General features: G+C 33.1%; 1 protein-coding gene across 4 annotated transcripts in view; it reads left to right on the top strand.

The window, feature by feature from the left end:
* Positions 1–232: 232 nt before the first annotated feature.
* LOC135841250 (facilitated trehalose transporter Tret1-2 homolog) overlaps positions 233–21,652 on the top strand; it is a 44,357-nt gene continuing 22,937 nt past the window's right edge. The window contains exon 1 of one of the 4 annotated variants that reach the window (XM_065358115.1): positions 233–450. Coding sequence is in view for 1 of the 4 variants with exons in the window: in XM_065358116.1 (XP_065214188.1) it covers positions 17,146–17,147 (2 nt within the window). In the remaining 3 variants the exon portion in view is untranslated. Of the gene's footprint in view, positions 451–694; positions 755–16,971; positions 17,148–17,482; positions 17,687–21,652 lie in introns of those variants that run through there. The other 3 variants (XM_065358117.1, XM_065358116.1, XM_065358114.1) reach the window with 3 other exon arrangements.

Below are 21,652 nucleotides of genomic sequence, written 5' to 3'. Positions count from 1 at the left end.
GATTTGTCTAGGTTTAACATTTTATTGCGAATTTTACCCCTTACCTATCTCTGTTTTTACTGTTTACGGCGACATGTTACGTCATTACACGTGGTGGTAATAATAACAAACGTAAACCTTCCTCTCTGTAGAGGTATTACTTACCTACACATACACATTCTTATATGTACAACCGCAATTGATGTTGATGAGTATAAAAAAAAATGGAATTTATCCAAAAAGTTACCTTCCATCTCATCGTAACGTTCAATAATTAGTTACTTTAATGCTGAATCGTCAAGAGCGCGGATCAATCCGATATTATAATTGAATTATTATTCGCGGATTTTCCTTCTATAATTATCTAAACTTAACGTACGTACCTCTACTTCTTACCTTATTTTGTGAGTTTTTTCTCTATGAATTAGACTTTCAAAACCGCGCTCATCGCCGAAAAATCCCGAATCTCAGGTAGGAAAATGATTTAATTTATTATCAAATTTAGGCACCATATCTACTCGTATCATTGTAAGCATTTTTACGAGTAAATATTTACTTATTTCTCGTACCATGAATGAAATTAAACGATTATGTCACGAAGGTTCCTTCGAAAATTCAAAACTCGCGTAGGTATAATGCTTTAGTATAGGTACTTCTTGTTTGTTGTGTAGTGATACAATGTATGTACCTCTACCTACGGTTAACGATAACTTTTTTCATTTCTTATCAAGAATTTTTGCTGTAAAATACGTTTTTTATGTACTCCTAAACGGTGGTGAGTAGGAATGTTTACTTTCTTTAACCTTTTTTTTTATGATAATAAAAATGATGATAAGTCGTAAGTTAACTAGTCTACTACCTGTTTTGGGTAGGTATTTTCGTTCAATGACTCGAAGACAGGGTAAAAGATTTATTTTGAATTGAATTACGAATGTTCGGTGTTTTTTTGATTTTTTTTCTAAATAGTAATTCGAGTTTCAATTTTTTAAATTTTGAATTTTTTTCTAAATTTTTGGTTTTATTTTTTTCTTTCCGATGAGAGCAGTTTTGATTATCTCGGTAAGTCCACGTTAAAATATTAAGTAGGGCTAAATGGATTTTGTTACTTTGGAAGTTCACACGCAAATCTACATGCTTAAAATTTTTGACTTGGGTACTGAATAACTTTTCCGCCACTTGGCCGCCGATTTTGCTATTTTTCTCCCACCAGAACGTATAGACAGGGACTCATAGCTGCAAATAAAAAAATTCAGCTGCTCTAGTGAAGATTGAGGGTATCTGCCTGCAAGATAAATAGCTACATTTTCCAAAAAAGTAAAAAATGTCACAAAAAGATGAAAAATATATTATCTAGAACTGAGTCATATTCGCAGTTTTTTTTTTTTGAAAAATATGAGTTTTTCTAAAATTTAGGTACTATTTCTAAGTCACATTCGACTCACAATCATGCTTCGGAGAGTCAATTTTTATATAAGCTGAAATAAGTAATAATATTTTTTAAAAACTCATAATTATTTTTCTACAAAAAAAAAAACAATATGACTCAGTTCTGAATAATATTATATGTATTTCCTAGAGCTGTATAGCAGCTCGATCATAGATTTCGAGATTTTAGGACATTTCTTTGGAAAAATTTAGACCTAAAGGCTATAAAAATACCCAAGTTTTTTCATTCATGTCGAAAGTGATTCTCAACCACGTTCCTTTATACAGGGTGTCCGCTGAGTGGATGTCAAAACTTCAGATTTGGATATAATAATCGCGGATACGACTTATGAATTTTTGCCTAACTCTGAAATTGAAGGGGCCAGAAATATTTCTTTCTTTTTTTCTTTTAGAATATTTCTAACCCCTTCAATTTTAAAGTTAGGTGAAAATTCATAATGACAAAATTTGTTTATTTTCCAAAGAACTGCCCATTCTTAAGGTCAAAAACACGTTTTTCTCAATTTATTTTTCAAAGCTCGGTTGCCCCTTAAATTTCAAAGGTAGGCAACTTGTCCATATAACGTTTTTTTCTAGTCAAACTCCGTTATATCCAAATCTGAAATTTTTACATCCACACACCAGACACCCTGTATCGTCAGAATATGACTTGGAAGTATAATTCTCAGAGTATGTATGTAACAGCGTAGCAACTCAGACACATATGTATTTTGAGAATAGAAATTTGGGCTAAAAATTTTGTTTCTCACTCATGCTGAAAGTTGTTCTCAAAACAGAACGATAGTTAGAATATTACACAGAAAGATAATTCTCCAAGTTATAGCAGTTCAACTGTACATTCTTAGAATTGAAGACATTTTTTTTTTTTTGTTGGAAAAATTGGGCACAAAAAATACATTTTTTCTTGCTCATGTTGAATGTGGCTCTCAAAACGCTTTGGTAATTTGGATATGACCTAGAAACAAAAATTTTCGAGTTTGTGCTGCCAAATCACTTGTTTTGAGATCTTTTTTTTTGAAAAAATTTGGGCACAAAAAATACATTTTTATCACTCATGTTGAGTATGGGCCCAAAAACACTTCGATAATAATTATAAGTAGATTAGATATGACCTTGAAAAAAGTTCTCGAGATTGAGTTGCCAAATCACAGGTTTCGAGATTTTGGAACTTATGTTTTGAAAAAAATTGACCCCCTCATCTATCATTTTTTTCATTTCTACTCGTTTCAATATTACGAGTACGTCTATAAATGGATTGCTATGTTAATGTGACCAAAAATATTTTTTCGAGATCATAACTGGCTATTTGATTTTTTAAATTATGTATGCAATTTTTGAACTACGAGTAGGTTATTACTTCTACCTATTTTGGAAAAGTCGAAACTCCTCAAGAATCCTAAATTTTCGTATAAGAATTGATTTTTTTTCTCGTGAGCTACCCTACGAGTTCCTTCAGTGAAAAAATAATAAAAATATACTCATTTTATCATTTTTTACTTCACTTTTCATATCAAGCCAATTTCAAAATTTCGTGTAAACTGTCACTATATTACTCATTTTTATCTCGATATGATTGGCTGTAGTTAAAAATAGAAAACGAAGATGAAAAAAAATTGATCATTATCGCAAAAATGTACCGTTTTTGCGTTTTCGTTAGGTAGGTACCTCTACCTACTGTGTGTTTTAATAAATTCATCAAACCTGAAACGAACTCGGTAACTGGTTCACTATCACTATCGTCAAGAAGTTTTTGTGGGTATGAGCGAGATTTTAAAAAATATATCCAATCAGTACTCTCCACTCGACTGATCTACTTGGCACCATTACCTGTAAGAATTTTCTCAGAATATTACGTAAGTAAATGAACTTAACTGACAACCACATATTTTATTTGATCAAGTACCTACGAGCACTCGACAAATATCCTTATCTATTAATTTTTCTAAAAAACCACGTGGAAAATTTCTCAAAAAAAAAGAGGAAAAAAATACACAAAAATTTTCAGTGTCAATGTCAACGTTGTTTGAAAGAGAACCATTTTCAGTATCTGCAATAAATTAAAGAATCGAGTCCGAATTCCCATACTTTTTCATTCAAAATTTTTTTTTTATTAGTTTCTTGAAAACCTGTTGATTTTTCAGCAAGGTCATTCGAGTTGCGAGAAGCATAGTGCAGTTTGTTTAGTAATTGTTCGAAACAGAAATTCATACATTGGTTTTAATTTCTATCAAAAAAGTTGTAAGAACTCTAGACAGAGACTAAACCAACGGGGTTTATAGGGTGGAGGGGGGACTAAAGATTTGCTGACTGGCATGAGAAAAAAAAATACTAATTCGGCTGAATAAAATAGGTCACGAGTTTTCACAAGAAAATAGGTGAGAGATTAAAAATGACAATTTTTCCTATTGGTATAAGTATTCTATAACTTGGAGAAATTTTAATTTTCTGTTTTAAATTTTTGGTGTTTCATTTTAGAAAAGAGAGACAAATTTATCCGAGCAAAAAAAATCTTTTAAGAAATCGTATTTCAAAAAGTAAAAAAAAAACGATATTTTTCGTGTGATAAATTTTTTTATGTAGTTTCAAAATCATAGAATATACGATGTGAATGGTAGACAGGTAGCTGTTTAAAAATTTCAATTGAGAAAAAAAGCAAACAAGCCCGAACGAAAGCAAGAGCAAAAAGTATCGAAAAATCGTATTTTGAGAATTAAAAAAAAAAATATTTCTTGTTAGTGAAGATTGTTGCAAAATATTAGAATTTAAATGATTAGGTGGTACCTTTTTGTTTTTTTTTTAGAATTTTCAAATTGGAAAAAGGAAAATGAAGAGGTCCAAGCGAAGCGAGAGCAAAAGCATTCAAAGATTCGTATTTTGAGAATTAAAAAAACGTTTTTCATGCAAAAAATTATTTTTTCTCAAAATTCAATATTTTTCAAAATTTTAGTGATAGCATCAAATTTTACGCAATCACTTTTACCTACTTTAGCAAAATTCTCAACGAACCGAGTTTTTCTAAATTTTCAAATAATCAAATTCAGATTTTTAAATATATAAATTTTCTCACTTCAATATTTGACTATTTTTTTTTCGAATTCGGTCTATTTTTAAACTTACTATAAAACGTTTGGACAATTTGGCGAAATTTTGGCAAAATTTCGTCAAAATTATAAAATGTTACCAACTTTTGTACCAATTTTTTCAAAATTTTCGAAATAAGAAATGTGATTAATTTTTGCAGATTTTCCGACTTTTTGAGTTTTTGGGGGGGTGGGGTGAGGGGGGGGGTGAGGAGACTGTTGGACCACTTTGGTCACATTCCCCCTCCCTCCGATAGTTTCATCTCCGACTGAAGATCATTTTTGGATTTTTTTTCAGGAAGGTACGAATTTTTGAAAACTTGAAAAATGATGTTATTACGACGAATTTTCAACTTTTTCGTGATTTTTTCCCTAATGAAAGGAACCTGCCTGCGAATAATACTTTATTTTAGCCTTTCTAATTCGAAATCAATGAGTTTTGAGCCAATCTGAAGCCTCCAGTAAATTTTACATTTTCTCCAAAAATTTTAAATGGCTGTACAAGGACAGAAAAATGAACTTTACTCTTTTGGCCTTGGCCAGCAAATTTTATTTAATAAAAAAAAAACATAAAAATTGAAATTTTGGGAATGAATAACTATCGAATGACTCATTTATTTAAAAATTGTTTGGTTTTGAAGCACCATAATCACGTCCTACTCAAAATCAATCAATTTCAGGAACTTTCCAAGTTTCTGGTGAGTTTCAAATTGAAACTTTCGATCACCCAGAGTGAAAAAATTATAAATGTGAACTTATAATTTTGGAAGTTTCTCTACATTAGTGTAGAGAAATGAAACCGGTAGGAAGGAAGTAGGTACCTCTTTTACAGGGTGGACAGAACTATCGTGAACCCTCTTTGATAATAAATGAATAATGATAGTATACGATTGGTTGTCGGACTGAGATGATAACTTTCCACCAACCACATGCATCTACTATTTCACGTTGCCAACCTACATTTTTAATGAAAAACTTTCTCATGGGGCTCACGATATTTCTGTCCACCGTGTAAATTTACCTATAATGATCGAATCAGATTTTTGACTACCTATTTTAGTGAAAAAAAAAACATAAGCTAATAATAGATGAAATTACAAAACGTATTTACAAAAAAAATTGACCCACTCAGCAAATTATTGTTACGTTGACACGATTGCTGACTTTTCAATACTAAGTAGGCCAATTATAATGCCTACCTACGCAACAAAAAAATATTTCGCAATTTACCTATAGGTAGGTACACGCAGTTGGAATATTCTAAAGTTTTATAAACAGCTCTTATAACCCTATGGAATACAGAAATCTCGAGTATGAATCATTGAAAAAGCACTACATCAGAGATTTACTTTGACATCATAAATAAAATTTTTTATAATCCTGTATTTGACAAGGGTTATCGCGAATGTCAAGATAACGAAAGGACACTTACACTCGAACTAAATAACAAATTTTAGACATTTCTATGAATAAGTTACCCAAATGTTGCATGATTTGCGGAATCATTCGAGTACACAATGAAATCACTTTTTATTTTATTGAAATTTAAGCTGCGATGATTCCATCAAAATTGGAATCGATACAAAGAATCTACGTAAATCACGATTTACGTTCGAGAATAAAATATGTAGGTACGTTTGAACCGAACCGCGAACCGCCAATAAACAAATTCTTTGAAGTGACAACAAAGTTTACGAGAACAAAAACTATCAGCTTACTTGTTGTTTTTTTTCTTTCTATATACTATGAAATACATGAGTGTGAAATTTAAAGAAAACTGGCAACAACGTCGCAAATTTCTTTGATGATTAAACGCTCACACACGCAGTTTCCATGAAATTTCAAGGGTGGAGTGGAAATGGCCATTACACATGGTTTGAAACATCACAAGGGATTTACGTTGGTCGTAGATAAATTTTTATCGTTTTGGTATTTTATTCGATGTACGTAACATACGTAAAATGAAATTTTGTATCAGAACAAAAAAAAAAATGACCCAAAATCCGCTGCATTTTGAGATAACATTCGAAGCGATAATTTTTTTCCAAACATTCAACTCGACAAAATAAATTGTTACATAACGATCTGTCACTTGTATACCCGATATGAAAAAATTTCCACAAATGATTGCTCCTCGGTACACGAGTTAAATAAAAAGTAAACACCATAATTTACAAGTGTTTGAAAAAAAATTTCCTTAAATTGCCATAGTTGTCTGCACCATGATGTCAGGAAGTTTTAAAGGTACCTACTTGTAATGTCCATGTACCTACTCGACGAGTAGAAAATTACTCGAATGGCTCGTGCAATCACGTATTGTAATCATGGTTTTAGAGTGATTAATACAAATTGAAAAGGATTTTTGTAAAATGCAATTGTATGTCAAATCGTGAGGGTACTTTTGGTTCACGTGTTTGAGAATGGGCGCGCGAAAGTTCGAGTACTCAGTGCAGCACGTTTTTTTTGTATGTAAAACATTATGTGACACTGTTGTCAAGATACTAACATCAGTTTTAAGAAATTTTATTTAAATTGGACGTTTGAAAAAGGTGCAATTGAGTCTGATATTCAAGACGTCGTATAGATTTTTTAAAATTGAGTCAGAGGTGTAAAATGACTGACTTGAAGTATGAAGTCGAATAATTTTTGCCATCGATGAGCTTGTGAAGGTTTGCTTTCTTTACCCCTTTCTCCTTTCTTTCTCACTCAAGCCCTTAAATGAAATCAAAAGTAAACCCCTCCTCCCCCCAAAATATAAAATGAAATGACATATGAGCGTTGTTATTAGTCCAATTTTTTTAGGGTAACCGAGTTTAAATATCCACTTATTTTTTTGGATACAATTCCTCGATGGCCTCTTGACTGTCTGCTTCGAAGAAATGTTGGAAAAATCATGAAAATGTGGTGTGATAGGTTAATTTTCGAGAGTTCTACGGAAATTTATGCATGTAGTGTAGGTTTTTAAAGTATTTATTTACCTCGGTCACGGGAGTTTTTTGAAAAAAATAAAGAAAACAATCTTAGACTTAGAGTTACTAGAATAAAAATAGGGAAGCAGGAAGGGGAGGGGAAGGGGGTGAGACGGATTGCCACCGCAACCCATAACCCTTAGGCATTTTGCCTAAGGCCCAATTGTCACTTCCCAGGTTTCATTTGCAAACATGCCTGTTCAGATCGCAACTGAGCCCCCAACCAGTCTCGGCGTGAAGTTTAAAGGGGAGTGATTTCGCCTATGGGTGATCCTAACAAGTTAGGGCCCCTAGTTTAATGCCACGAGATTTATAGGGATATTTGTTTTGTGGGGCAGTCTGTGCACAATTGCTATTGGCTTCTCACCAACTACTCACATGTTAAGATTGTTCTTATGCTACAATTATCTATTAATATTATTTATGTATTATTTACAGTTATTTTTAAAGATTTTCTTGCTTATCCTAAGTCCTTGGAAATTCTGGCTTAGGTGTCTTGTGGCTTTGATTTATTTTTGGATATGTAAATTAGTATAGAAATGAGAAAAAGAGAAGATTTAATTTATAGAATTGGGATTATTAATTTTGGGTGCAATTTATCGTTAATTTAAAAAAGGGGGTTAGCACGATAACAGTAGTGGCTAGTGGGTTATCACGATAAATAAGTATTTATGATGAAAAAGAGGATTGCACGATAAAAAAAGTGTATTTCACAATAAAAAATGTGTTGCATGATTTCTTAAAAAACGAACGATAAATTACGGGGTATCCACGATATATATGATATAAGAACAATAAAAAATAAACAATTTTCACGAGAAGTTTTTGACAGAATGAACGATAAATAAGTGATGTCCACGATAAATAAGGATAAATGAACGAAAAAAGTATAAGACTTTTGCGAGTGAATAAAAAATGAAGTGTTCTAGTAGGTACCTATTTCAATAAAGCTTTACGAGATAACGCCGGACGACCTCGTTTATGTTTTTGACCCAATGGGATGGATTTTGCTGCCAAGGAAGAGTTGAAATTCGGTAAATTTTCCCCTGATCCTAGAAATTTTTCTCGAAATGTCCCGATTCTCCCCTAATTGGACTTGGAAAAATCACAGATTTTCAATGAAATTACGAAAAATTCTATTTTTTTACGTATTCGATGGCCTTTGCACCTCCCCCCTCTTCTGGGGCCCCATTTGGGGTTCGAACCAAAATAACGTCAAAAATATTCTGGAGTCCAAAAAACGTATGTACATATCAATACCCTACTCAAATTTTTCATAAATTTACCCCTTTGCACCCTCCTCCTGGGGCCCCCATTTGAGGTTCGAACTTCGAACCAAAATAACGACAAAAATGAATTCAGCGTCTCAAAATACCTGTGTATCAAAAGGATTGACGTCCAAATTTGTATTCATTTCTGAAATATGATTTTTGACACCCTAAAAAATGAATCTGTCCCACTGTGTGCCAGCGTTTTCTTTTGTCAATGAAAAATATCGTGCTTATCAATGAAAATTATCGGGCTAACAACCTTTTTCAATGGTTGAATTGAAAAATGCTGTGCTTACCACCTAAACTATCGTTACTAAGCCACGTTTTATCGTTCAAATGGTTATCGTGCTAACCACCTTTTTTATCGTTCAATTATATATTTCCCATTAATTTTGAGAAGAATAAGTGTAATGAATGGCAGGCCAACTTATTTACATTTACACTAAAAATAGAAAGAAAAATCTTTTTGTCAAGTACATTGCAGATTAAAAGGTCCTTTAAGAACAAAATTTTATGTATTTATCTACTCATGAAAAAAATATATTATATATATTTTTCTTGATCAAGAATTCAAAAAAAAACCTACTACATATGTTCCATTTTGACGACGGAAGCTCATCAGATGAGTTTTATGTAAGTATACCTAATATATCATTTTTTTTCATTTTCTTCCAGTTATATATTATGCTCATAAGTATTGTATTTTTCGCCTCCCCTATCCCTCCAATCTAGGTAAACTTTTCAAAAAAACAGTAGGTAATAGAAAAGTGATAATTTTGTTACACTGATGTGCTCGTACTCGTGGGGGGCTCTAATCCTTGGAATGAGCATGGTATCTACCACATCGGATTTTTTCTGCGTCCTGTTAATACAATCATCTTTTCTTTTTTTTAAACCTAGGTACCCTTAAATGCACTTGAACCGAAATAACATAGAATTCGTTCGGTTTCTATACACTACACAGACAAATGCGTTTTATTTCCAGCTTCACATGAAGCACTTTCTCAAGTATTTGGCTCCCTAAGAATGTTTCTCCATCACACACTGGTTCTTTTAAAATCGTATCTGGTTGTATAGGGTAGGTACTTGGCATGTGGAGCAATCACAGTATTGTTATCCCTCATCATTATATTGTGTTCTGATCATTCCAATCCCCCTCTAATACGAAAAAAAAAAAATGAATACAAAAGCGGAGGCCGAAAAAAGTCTGGACGTGAGACAATTGAAAAGACTTCATTACGAAAATCACTTCGGTCCAATTCTAGTGATCAAGTCAATGTCTTTCGAAAATACAAAATTGTCTACATCTAGTAAACTTCATTACCTATGGACTATATGATAATCAATTTGAATTTAAATACATGAATGTTAATGTCTCAAATGCGGCCTTTTGAGTTATTATTTATAAAATGATTACGTAGTGCAAAGTTTAGACTAGGATCGAGGATGAATAAAGTATTTAGAGATAGGTAGGTACTTGACAAATATTTTATAAATTTTTATGTGCCTACCATTGATGAGGTAGGGTTCTTGTTGCCCTCAGAATGTTTCAAATTTTTATTAACCAGCAGCAATATCCTGTTCAAAGGATCAACGATCCCTTCATGTTCTTTTGCATTTTCATCAACTCTTGAACCTTTTTTATTTTTCAATATCCAATACCTAGCCTGGATAAAAACATTTTGTTTTATGCTTGGAGAAATAAAGCACTTCGTTTGCATTTTTTTTGAATCGATTACATTGCGTTTCATTTAGTTTTGATGATTCGGGAAAAGCACTTCATGTTCATGCTCAACAATAACATTTTTCATAGCGCATTATCCAACTAAAATGTGTATTTGCCCCAACATTAAGCAAAACACGAATTAGGTAATTCATTTTTTATTTACGAGTAAGTAAGTACAAACTCCCATCGTAGGTTAGGTAGGTTTGGATACATACGTTTACGTATACTATACTTGTATCTGATGGAATTGTTATTCTCATCGAATTATGAACGGATTATTTAATTTTCAAATGACTTCAAGTAAAATATTTTTGCTAAAAGGGTAAATGTTTTACTAAGTACAAACTACAGTTGTGTAGAAATTTTAATGAATTCTGATTCATTATTCTAAAAATATTCTAGTCTTTAGACTAATCATTGAGTTGAATAATGGCAAAAAGTGGAGAAAAAAAACTTGACCAATACTTTTGATAATTTGATTCATGCCTTACCGATTCGAAGAATAATAAGTATTAATGATTCCAATTACGTACTTTACGCAAATAAAAATCACTATTAGTCAGAATTTCTTATATTTTTGTCTTTACAACAAAAAAAAAAAATGTTTCACTAGAAAAGAATTAATTGGAAAATCTCATCCCGATTATACCTACTCTCTTTATTAAGCGCGTGAATGATAATCAATCTGAATACAGAAACTGATGCGAGTAATTAAGATAGGTAGGTACTAATACCTGCGTACATACGTTAAATATCATCGACCTATTTAGACGTTATTTTACGTAGGTAGTTAGTTACTATAACTACTAGAAATGCGAATAAGATTGGAAATTTTGCGAGACTCATCATTCCAACAATTAATCTCGAGCTAAGAAAAAAAATGTAAAAAAAGCTTCCGAATCAACAGAATGATGGTATCATTCAAAACACGACTTCGCCTCTCTTTTTCCCTCACATCAGAGTGCATGCTTAATACTTCAACGTTGTAGTAAACGGAAACGTCACTATATAAAAATAATAAACAATTAACCTTTAATATCTACGTATAATAAATCGAATGATTAAACGATTTGTATGAATCGTGTAAGTTGACTGGACACGTGTTGCATAATGAATATTTTATTCATCGCTATAGTACATAGATACAATACCCGATATGATACAGTGTTGGACTACAGGCTACAGTGTTCGACATTTGGCAAAACGATTAATTTAGAATTTGTAGAATGGCCAAAAAAAATTTAAGAGGTTGATATCGATAGATCATAATAAATTGAAGTAAACATCGAATTGATTATCCATTAATCTAATATGTTTTTTTTACTGTTGTTTATTTTTAGATTTTACGTACCTATTGGTATTTTTCCAGCAGGCGTTTTGTGAGCATGACATCTATATTAGCTGCTTTATCTCGTACCTTATTATATTAATTATATGTAGTAGGCTTATTTGCACTTGTGTCATAAAGAGGCTACACGCGTTTTTAATTTGTTCAACCTCATAGCTTATTAAAATAAATGAACTTATTGTCGACTTATTCGAACGGAGGTGTTTTTCTTTGAGGGAGGGAGAGGGAGAATTTAATAAGTAAATATCGTAGGTATTATTTTCACAGCCTACATCTAATTTCATGTTATTTGTGAGGTGTATTGATTACGAGTGCGCCACCACCTTACACAATTGATACCTAAATTATGAAGTCTTGAAATCTTATTGCTGTTATAATATTAAGATTTTAACAATGATATGACCCTTGCAGAAATTCCTTGTCAGTTATTGTTAGTAAAAAAAACTGACAGTTTTTTCGTCACCTTCTAAGGATGTAAGTAACTGTTAGTGAAATCACTAACAATAATTGTTAGTGATTTGACTAAAAATTACGCGTACTTACATTGTGAATGGAGAAAATGGAAATATGTGGCTTGATTATTGAATTTAGTGCTTCCCTGTAAGCTGCAGTGCTAAAATTGAAGAATTCTTTCCAAAAAAATTTTGAAAAACCTAAAAAAATTTTCCACCTGGGGTTGGGATCGAACCCGTGACCTCCTGCACACCACTGCATTATTCACCTGACTTACCTACTAGACCACTGGAGCTGATGGAAGGACTGGTGTTGAATGGTTTTATATGCACCTCTCAACACTCTGGACTTTAAAAATTTTCAAGTGATAATGATTTTTAACTTTTTTTTTTCATTTACCAACATTGTACCACAAGCTGAATTTTGGTATACGGACTTATTTTTATACCCTGAACACGAATCCATGGTCTACCCCACCTGTCCCTAGCTGTCTGCCCCCATTGTGGATTTTAACCCCCAATTGAGGTTTTTCTCTCGTATCTCCTCAAATTGCAGTCCGAGCCCAAAAATGGAGTCCATAAAAATTGTTCTACGTCAAATTTCCCATCAGATGGCCTATGAACCAACTTCGTCTCCCCGAGGGGGGGTGGGCCTGCAGTCAAATGAATGTAGGGGTTTTTTTGAATATGAGCCACGATAGGTATGAAGGGTTGAAAGAGGTTCTCCCTACTGGAATAATTTGAGGTCATAATCCATTTGAGGTCAAAATTGTTGTAAAAAAACATATTTCATACCTATCAATTATCATGGACTCATATTCAAAAACCCCTTATATTAAATTGACTGCAGGTCCACCTCCCCCAGGGGGACGAAGTTGTGTTATAGATCATCGATAGGAAATTTGATGTACAACAACTTTCATAGACCCCATTTTTGGGGTAGGACTGCAATTTGAGGGGGTAGGGGGAAAACCTCATTGGGGGGCTGAAATCCACTATTGGGGGAAAGGTCACTAGGAACCGGTTGGACACTAAGGAATAAGGATTCGTGTTTTAAGGGTGTAAAAATGGACCAGTATACCAAAATTTAGCTTCCCCCTGAGCGTTTTATTATTCGATGCTGATTGACTCTAGGTCCACCTCCCCTTGGGGGGACGAAGTTGGTTCATAGGTCATCTGATGAGAAATTTGATGTAGAACAACTTCTATGGACCACATTTTTGAGCTAGGACCGCAATTTGAGAAGATACGGGAGAAAAACCTCATTTGGGGGGCTAAAATCCACAATTGGTGGGAAAGCAAACTAGGGACAGACATCAGAGACACCAAGGATGCCAAGGATTCGTGTTCAGGTTATAAAAATAGGCCAGTATACCAAAATTCAGCCTGTATGCAAGCGTTTCCCAATCAATGCCAATTTTCTTATGCTAACATTTAGACACTGTCATGACACTAACGGTAACTGAAAGTAACTGTCAAGTAGCCGCCATGTCTCTGGCAATAACTGTTGGTAACATTTGGAAATCATCAAGAAACTAACTGTTACTGAGTATAACTGTCAGCAATCGATGAAAAACTGTTAATTACTTACAGTTCTTAACAAAAACTGTTAATTACTAACAGTTCTTAACAGTAACTGTTATAAAATTGTAAATTACTGTCGGTCATTGTCACAGAATTTCTGCAAGGGCGACTTGTGGTCTTGTGAGGTATTATCTTTCGTTGGAATTTTGAGGATGTCGAGTTCATCAGCCAGATAAATTTTTAGCATCGGAAGTACATATTCTTGAATGGGGAGATATGAATTCTCAAAGAAGGAGAATTTTTTCCAAAAAACAAGTTGGATAGGGGCTAAAAGAGCGAAAGAACACAATTTTTTTCAAAAATTCTCCCGTTCTGGGGGATTCTATCTGCATTCCAGAGACACCATCGTTGCTGAGATTTTTTCTGAGTAACTTTCAACTCAAAATGAAAGTCTCCGTTGAATTTGGTTGAAATACTGCGGCAACTCTTGATCTTCGCAAACCACATATACACTAACTCCATATCTGCGAATGAGTGCGCAACATGGTGGCGAACTAACTCCAGCTCAAGTCCAAAGAATATTAAAGGATCTCGAAGAGGAATGAGAGATGTTAATCGTCCAAAGGGCAAATTAGGGCAGAATAATGGTTAAATCAAATGGAAAGCTAATAATGCAGGAAATAGAAGACACCGAGTTACCGAGAAAATCTCGGTGGGCTGCGCGACATGTTTGGGCCGATGAGGTAAAAACTGGGCCGCTTAAAAAATTTCTGAATGAATTTTTATGCTCAGTGTCCTGCACATCTTTAAAACATGTGAGAAAAAAATGTTGCCGATTAATTGAGGATCCCAAAATCAGGGCCGCTAAAATGGGATATCTCGGTGGGCCACGTGCTCTTGGGTCCGGCCCTTTCAGCCGAGACTTCAAGATGAGTAAGTAAGGGCATTGCACTCAAATTCAGAAGAGCCTTTGGCAATGTTTACACATTGAAGTCAAGAGGTGCTAAAGTCGGAGACATTGTAGAAATGAGCACAAAAGGGAACTATGTCCTATACCTATGCTGTGACAAAAGAAAACTACAAACATAAACTAACAGTAGAAGATTTTGTCTGTACTATGAAGGCGCTAGCCACGAAATGTACAGAACTTCGGATTGAAAAACTGGCAGTCCCAAGGCTAGGGTGCTGACTGAATGAACTTGATTGGCCTCTAGAACAACAGCAAGCTCTACTGGAGTGCTTCAAGGATGTTCCAATCACGCTGAGAGTATGCACTCTACCATGCACTGGGGCTGAAAACATAACCCGATTGTGACAAAATAAACCCAAACCCCAAACAACTATACAATGTCTCGTATATCATAAGATTATGCATGAAAACTTTTTTTATTTTGGGGGTGTTTGTAATTACTTGATTATTACACCCGTCGTGTGAGATTTAGATCGAGTTGGTAAGGTCAAGTTTTTTAATTTTCCGAATAGGTATGTCAATCTTTTTAGTGAATTCCAAGAGTAAAAAATCAAGCACGATTTTTAAAACTCGATTTTAAATCTTATGAAGAAATAAATGGAATTGATCAAGTATTTTTTTAAACTCGTTGTGAAGAGTGACCATTGTTGCTTTGAGCTCCTAAAACGAAATTTCGTCATTTTTGACTAATTAGAAGTTTCCAGCGAGAAATCAAATTTGTCTATTATTTTCAAATTTATCAACGAAGGCATTTTATGGCTGACTTCAATTTCCAAAAAAAAGTTGCTAATTTGGATTTAGAATTCGAGATGAAAATACTTCGTCGAAACTAATTTTTCCATCAAGTACATATTTGGTTAGACGACTCTCCATTTCAATATTTTGACCTTTTTCAAAATAATTAAGTATGATGATCACTCTTTTCAGACAAAAAATGATGAACAATGAGATTCGAGTTCAAATTTGCTGAGTAAAAACACACACTTTTTATATTGGGAACTACGAGGTAACTTACGTGAAAATCAAATTTTAAATTACCTAAATTCATTTCCACCCCTCTGATTGGTTTTTTAAAAATTATCTATTGAAAAAAAATTATACGTACTTATTTTTGGATAATTGAGGGGGGGAAGGGGATTGAGGCTCTTTTAAAAACTATTTAAAATATTCTAAATTTAAATATTACAAGAAGCTTTGAATCAGTTGAAAATGATGAAATATCGTTTCAAGAAATTCAAAGTTGAAACTCAAAAATATCAATTTTTTTTCAAGAAAATTATTCCAGTTTAAGATGTTGTTTTTCGCAGCTGCTTAAATTTCTTTTGAGATCCTAAACCAATTTTTGGTACTAACCAATTCTCATAAGTCGTGCCTCTACCTACTTCCCAGTAGAATAGCCCTAGATGCATTAATTGCGTTATCATACTTACTCGCACTAAAAACACGCGCGTGATTAAAAAAAACCTTCATGGAAAATATAGGTAAATATTTACACGCGGAATTAAATTAGAAAAATTCATCGAGATATTAGTCATCAAAACGAGAGAGAAATCAGTTGAAGAAAATTCGCTATTTGCAGAATTTTTGACTTCAATTTCCACCATAATCTATACCGGATAAGGTAAATATTTGATTTAGGTACTTAGAGAGAAAAAAATGCTAATATATTCCAGGTAATGGGAACGTAACATCTCCATACGTTATATTTACGTACATACCTACCTATAATTTTGGCATTTACAAATTCTTCGTACCGTTACACTAATTATGTTTAACAAGTGCAAGAATTTCAAGGTTACCTACTGATGTTCACGCACTGAAGAAAAATAGTATCTAGTCACTAATAACGTGTATTTGCACTTTGCAGTATTTTGCACTTGCAACTGGCGAAAAATTGTTTAGGGATTTTTATAAGTAAAACAGGTCACTGAAATTACAGCGTTTCTATCTATGTACGTATAACTTAATAGGGGGAGCAAAAAATAGATCCTATCTTTCAAAAATATTTCTATCTGGATCAGCTTTGTACAATGTACAAGGCCTATTGATACGTCTTGACAAAGAGGATTATTTAATTTCGAAAGGCACAAAAGGAACGGAAATGGAATTCCATTCATCTTACGTGACTTCTTGAAGATGTGTAGGCAAACAATCGTATGTACAACCCTTTGAAAACGGGTTCTCTCGTATAAGATGTGGAACGTAACGTTACGCGCATGCGTTAAAACTGCTTACAAAGCACCCTGCTAAGTTACCCCTAAGGCTTACAGCCATAGCCATCTTCACGGACACTGCGAATGAAGTCAGAATATGCATTTCAATCGTACGTAATACTCGTCTAGTTCAGTTTCGGTTACCGCTCAACGAACCGGCCGCTAAAATGTAAGTACCTACTTGTGTACACTTTTACCTATATACAGCAGCTTCCGAGGATCGTATTTTTCTAACCTAACCTAACCGTAACCCATAACCTACCTACCTAAATTTTTAAAACAAATGTCAAAATGCAAAGAGGCGCTTTCAAAGTGAGCTTTAGAAACACTCTCGATAAAAATTTTTTTTGAACGAGTTAATTATTCGATTGGTATTTGTTATGTTATCAATCAATGTGGGTAAATACTTGAAGTGTTTTACACTTTTTATCATGTTATCATTTACTGAGAAAACACCCACCGAAGCTATAACCATAGTGATTTCATTTTCACACATATATATTCGCTTTCTTGACGAAGCATCTGTACATTTATCAACTTACTCAACTATCCTTTACACTTGTTGATAGGTTCGATTTTACAGTTCATTCGTACGCGGTTATATGTACTAATAACGTCTTTTAACACGCCTTTTTAGTTTAATTTTCCTCTCGTCGTGTGCTCGCGGATGAGTTTATGTAATTAGTGTTTCTATTCTTCAAATAATTGGTAAGTCGAATATCTACCTATTTTTATTTAGCATCGATTTTTTTTCCACATAACGTTCCGATCGTGATCTTGCAATTTATTTAAAAAATTTATCTCGTTTTAAAATCGTAGAATCGCGTGTGCCAGAATTTTTTTTCAACACTTTGGATTTTCAGTGGTAATTTTTTTTTCTCAGCCGTGATCGATTTTTTTTCACAAATGGATTATGACTCCGAGCTTTTAATTTTTTAAATTACCATACGACTTGATGTTTGTACGACTCGTTTTTCAAATACCACGTGAATCGAATCGAAAAAGGAAATAGCCGAGAGAACGTGTATAAAATTTACATATCATCTTAGACAGGGAAGGTGGTACAGTGTGTAGTTGTAACTCCACAGGACCACTTCGCACTTCTCCCAATTGCAATTCGTATACATTTCGTGTTCTCGTAGAATTATTCGTACCACGAAGTTGTAAAGTAAAAGTCACAGTGTTCGTAATACATTGTACGGCGTATATATTTTTTTTTCAAAAAATAATTACACGCATTATTATAAATTACACACGTGTTGCGAATTAAATGCTTTCTCATTATTTTGATGGTTGTCCAAAAAAATGTGCATCGCAATGAAAATTTTTTCGTTATTTATGTAATGGAATTTATCATTGTTATGATATTATGTATTCGTTTATGGTTTAAAAATACCTACTTATAAAGATAAAGCTCGTTATTCGAATGGGAAATACCATAAGGAAATTTTTAGAGGGAAATTGTTATATTAATTATACATGATCTGAGTTGAGGAAAAAATATCGAAACGATGAACTCTTGAGTAAAACTTGAATTAATCTTTCTCTCGAACAATTAAATTAATCGTGAAGTTAAGTTGGGAAATGAATATTATGAACTTTATAGCACACGATTCATTGAGAGTTGTTAGTTGAATGAGCTCGATTCCTCGAAGAATGAAACTGGTGATTTTATTCGTAAGATGAATTAACGACTTCATTCAGAATCTACATTATATGTAATATGTACTTATACTTCGTGGAAAATATTCTACAGGTGTTTCTCACGTCGTAGAGAAAATTTTACGAGAATTGTCTATTTTTGATAAAGCATCAAGATTCAAGATTCTTTGAAAAAAAAAAAATGAAGAGAAAAATAGGAAATATCGATTCGAATAGCAGATTTTTACGAAAAATTGTACCTTACATAATATACCTATATTTTTTGGAGGGGGGGGGGGAATTCAAAGAAAAGTGTTAGTTCTGATAAGAACAAGTTTTCCAAAGAGCTCAGGTGTCGTTTTTTATAGGTAGGTAGATATGATAATTTTTTGTGTAGGGAGATGATATTGATATTTTATGACTTTTTTGAAAGTCATTAAGTACGAGTTGAAAAGATTAATGTAAAAAAAAAAACAACAACAGCAACAGGAAAGATGGACGAATCAAAATGGGTGCGCCTTTTATTGATTCAAGGAAAAGCTTCTGTGTTACAACTCAAATTGGCAAAGAAATAATCATCCATATGCCATGATGCAAATAATGTTTTACTGAAAAAAATCCAAGATGATTCTACCAACGTTGTATGTAGGTATTTTTTACGATGAGAACTTATTCTGACATTAAAACCAACTTACAAGATTACTGTAATCGTAAGTGGAGGAGAGAAGGGAACGTAACCTAATGAACTTGATTAAATTTGGCGGGTTTTTTCAATTTTGAAAAGTCACAGATCTTGGAAAAATTTTTGAAGTTTCTCATTAATGAAAAATAATTGAAAAAAAAACACAAGAATTGTTGGCAGCTGATTACTAAAATGTTGTAAATTTTATCTAATAATTATAATTATGGCAAATTGTGTATCTGAAGGGATCACTAATGATTAAAAGAGCTTTTGAAAGTTGAATCAGAAATGAGCATTCGTTTAGATAAAAAAAGCTTACCTACGTAATTTCTAAATTTATTTTCGCGTTTCCAAAATTTATGAACGTTTCAAAAAATTTTGGTGAGAAGTTTAGATTTTCATGGGAATTATTTTTTTCGGTGGGTTTTTTTTTAATGACAATGTTTTCATCACTAGTAATTTATTCAAGTTGAACTTTACAATTTCTGTTCGGAATTGGGAGAGACCACAAAACACAAAAATCCTTCAAAAACTTAAATCATAATCATGGGGTTTCATTAGTTTACCATTTTTTTTCTTCAAAGAAGCCTTTTTTTATTCCAATCTATTTTTTTTAAAAATTAAAGCCACCATTATTTGAAACGATTTTCAAAACAATTCAAAAATTTTCTTACATGGCGAAATCTCTTTTTAGTACGATTCATTAAATTTTACAGACAGAAAGGGGGAAGGGGGTGTCACAGGACTATAAAAATATTGAATTTATTTTGTTTTTACAACTATTTTTCGAACTTGAAAATATGTAATCACTTTCTTTGGAATGCCTGTGCTCATTGTCAGCATAAGTAATTATACAGGGTGTCCGAAAATTTTAAATAGGAAAATTTTTTGTTAAGAAATTCAAATGAATCTGACTCGTTTTGTATTTATATTAGAATATTGTCACTTCGAGTCAGTGGCGGGGTTCCCCCCTGTCCTCTCCCTGCCCTCCATTGTAGGTGAAAATGTAAAATAAAACATACAAAAATAGTAGTTTGTTGGTTTTTTGAAATTTTTTCGAAACATTTTCGCTCGAGCAATATTTTTACCTTCGTTTTAATGCAGTAATCATACATTTTGAGGGGTTTCGGAAAATTATCTCAAATTTTGATATGCCTAAAAATTTGGTTCCTCCCTCCTTGATAAAATCCTGGCTACATCACACTCAACTTGAGAGTGAAATAGGTTGAAAAAAATTATAACCCCCCCCCCCCCATCGGAAACTATAATACCCCCTGGCCCCCTCCTCATGATTTCATTCTTGATACCTTTACCACTGCTTCAAGTATTTAGGACCAGAAAATTACTGGATGCTTTTTGAAACAGGTCTAGAAATTTATCACCAGCAGTTTTCCACAATTCCATCAAAAAATGAAGACAGCTAAAAAAAACGTATTCGAGGGAAAATTTGAGATTAAACATTGAAAATTAAATTTCTTTGATCCAAATTTTTTTTTCATCTTTCAAATGAAGACTTGGTACATATTCTTTGAAAAAGTAGAATAGAGGCATGACTCGTCCCTGCCTCAAGACGAAATTGTAGCTTTCCTTTGTTTATTGGGGGGGGGGGGGATTCTTTGAGCTGAAAATGTTGCATTTGAAGTGCTTCACAACATGATGTTCTTTTTTTTTTTTAATTTTTTGGGACTCTGAAAAGTGATGGTAAGTAATTGAAAAATGCCGAGTATTTTCATTCAGCATCATTTTTTTTTTTGAAACAAAAATCAAAGCATTGGAAAAATCAGCAATTTGAGAGAAAAATTTGAGAAAATTGAAGTTGAAGCAGATGCTTTAAAAATTTGAAACTCCTTTCCAGGCCTTCCATTGATTATTTGATCGTTAAAAATCCTTTAGAAAAAAACGTTTACATTTTACGAAATGGAACGAGGAATATTTTTGATCATTACTAAATGTTGGAAAATGTTCGTTATATAAATGAAGCGAAAAAGAAAAATGTGACGATTTGGCAACTGGACAAGTTCAAGGCATCGACGCGACAGTAATCCCCCTTCCTCTCCGACTACAGTAGGTGGCTGCCCTTCATTTTAATGCAATGTTATAGATACTCAGTAAAAGTATCAAAATTGAAATTTTTTCTGAATGATTCATTGAATGTATGTTCGTGGTATCACGCATATTTATTCTGAAATTCGAGTGATATTATCTGAGGAAAGAGGATGAAGGACTTCCCATGATTTACTTACATTAGATTTTATTTTAATCCGGAGATAAGGAAGTAATCTGAAAATAGTGCATAACGCTGAATAATATTTTAGAAATACATTTTTTTGGAATATTTCTACAAATTAAAT

This window comes from Planococcus citri, chromosome 3, assembly GCF_950023065.1.
Source record: "Planococcus citri chromosome 3, ihPlaCitr1.1, whole genome shotgun sequence".
NCBI classification, from domain to species: domain Eukaryota; kingdom Metazoa; phylum Arthropoda; class Insecta; order Hemiptera; family Pseudococcidae; genus Planococcus; species Planococcus citri.
This window is presented reverse-complemented; position numbering and strand designations above follow the sequence as displayed.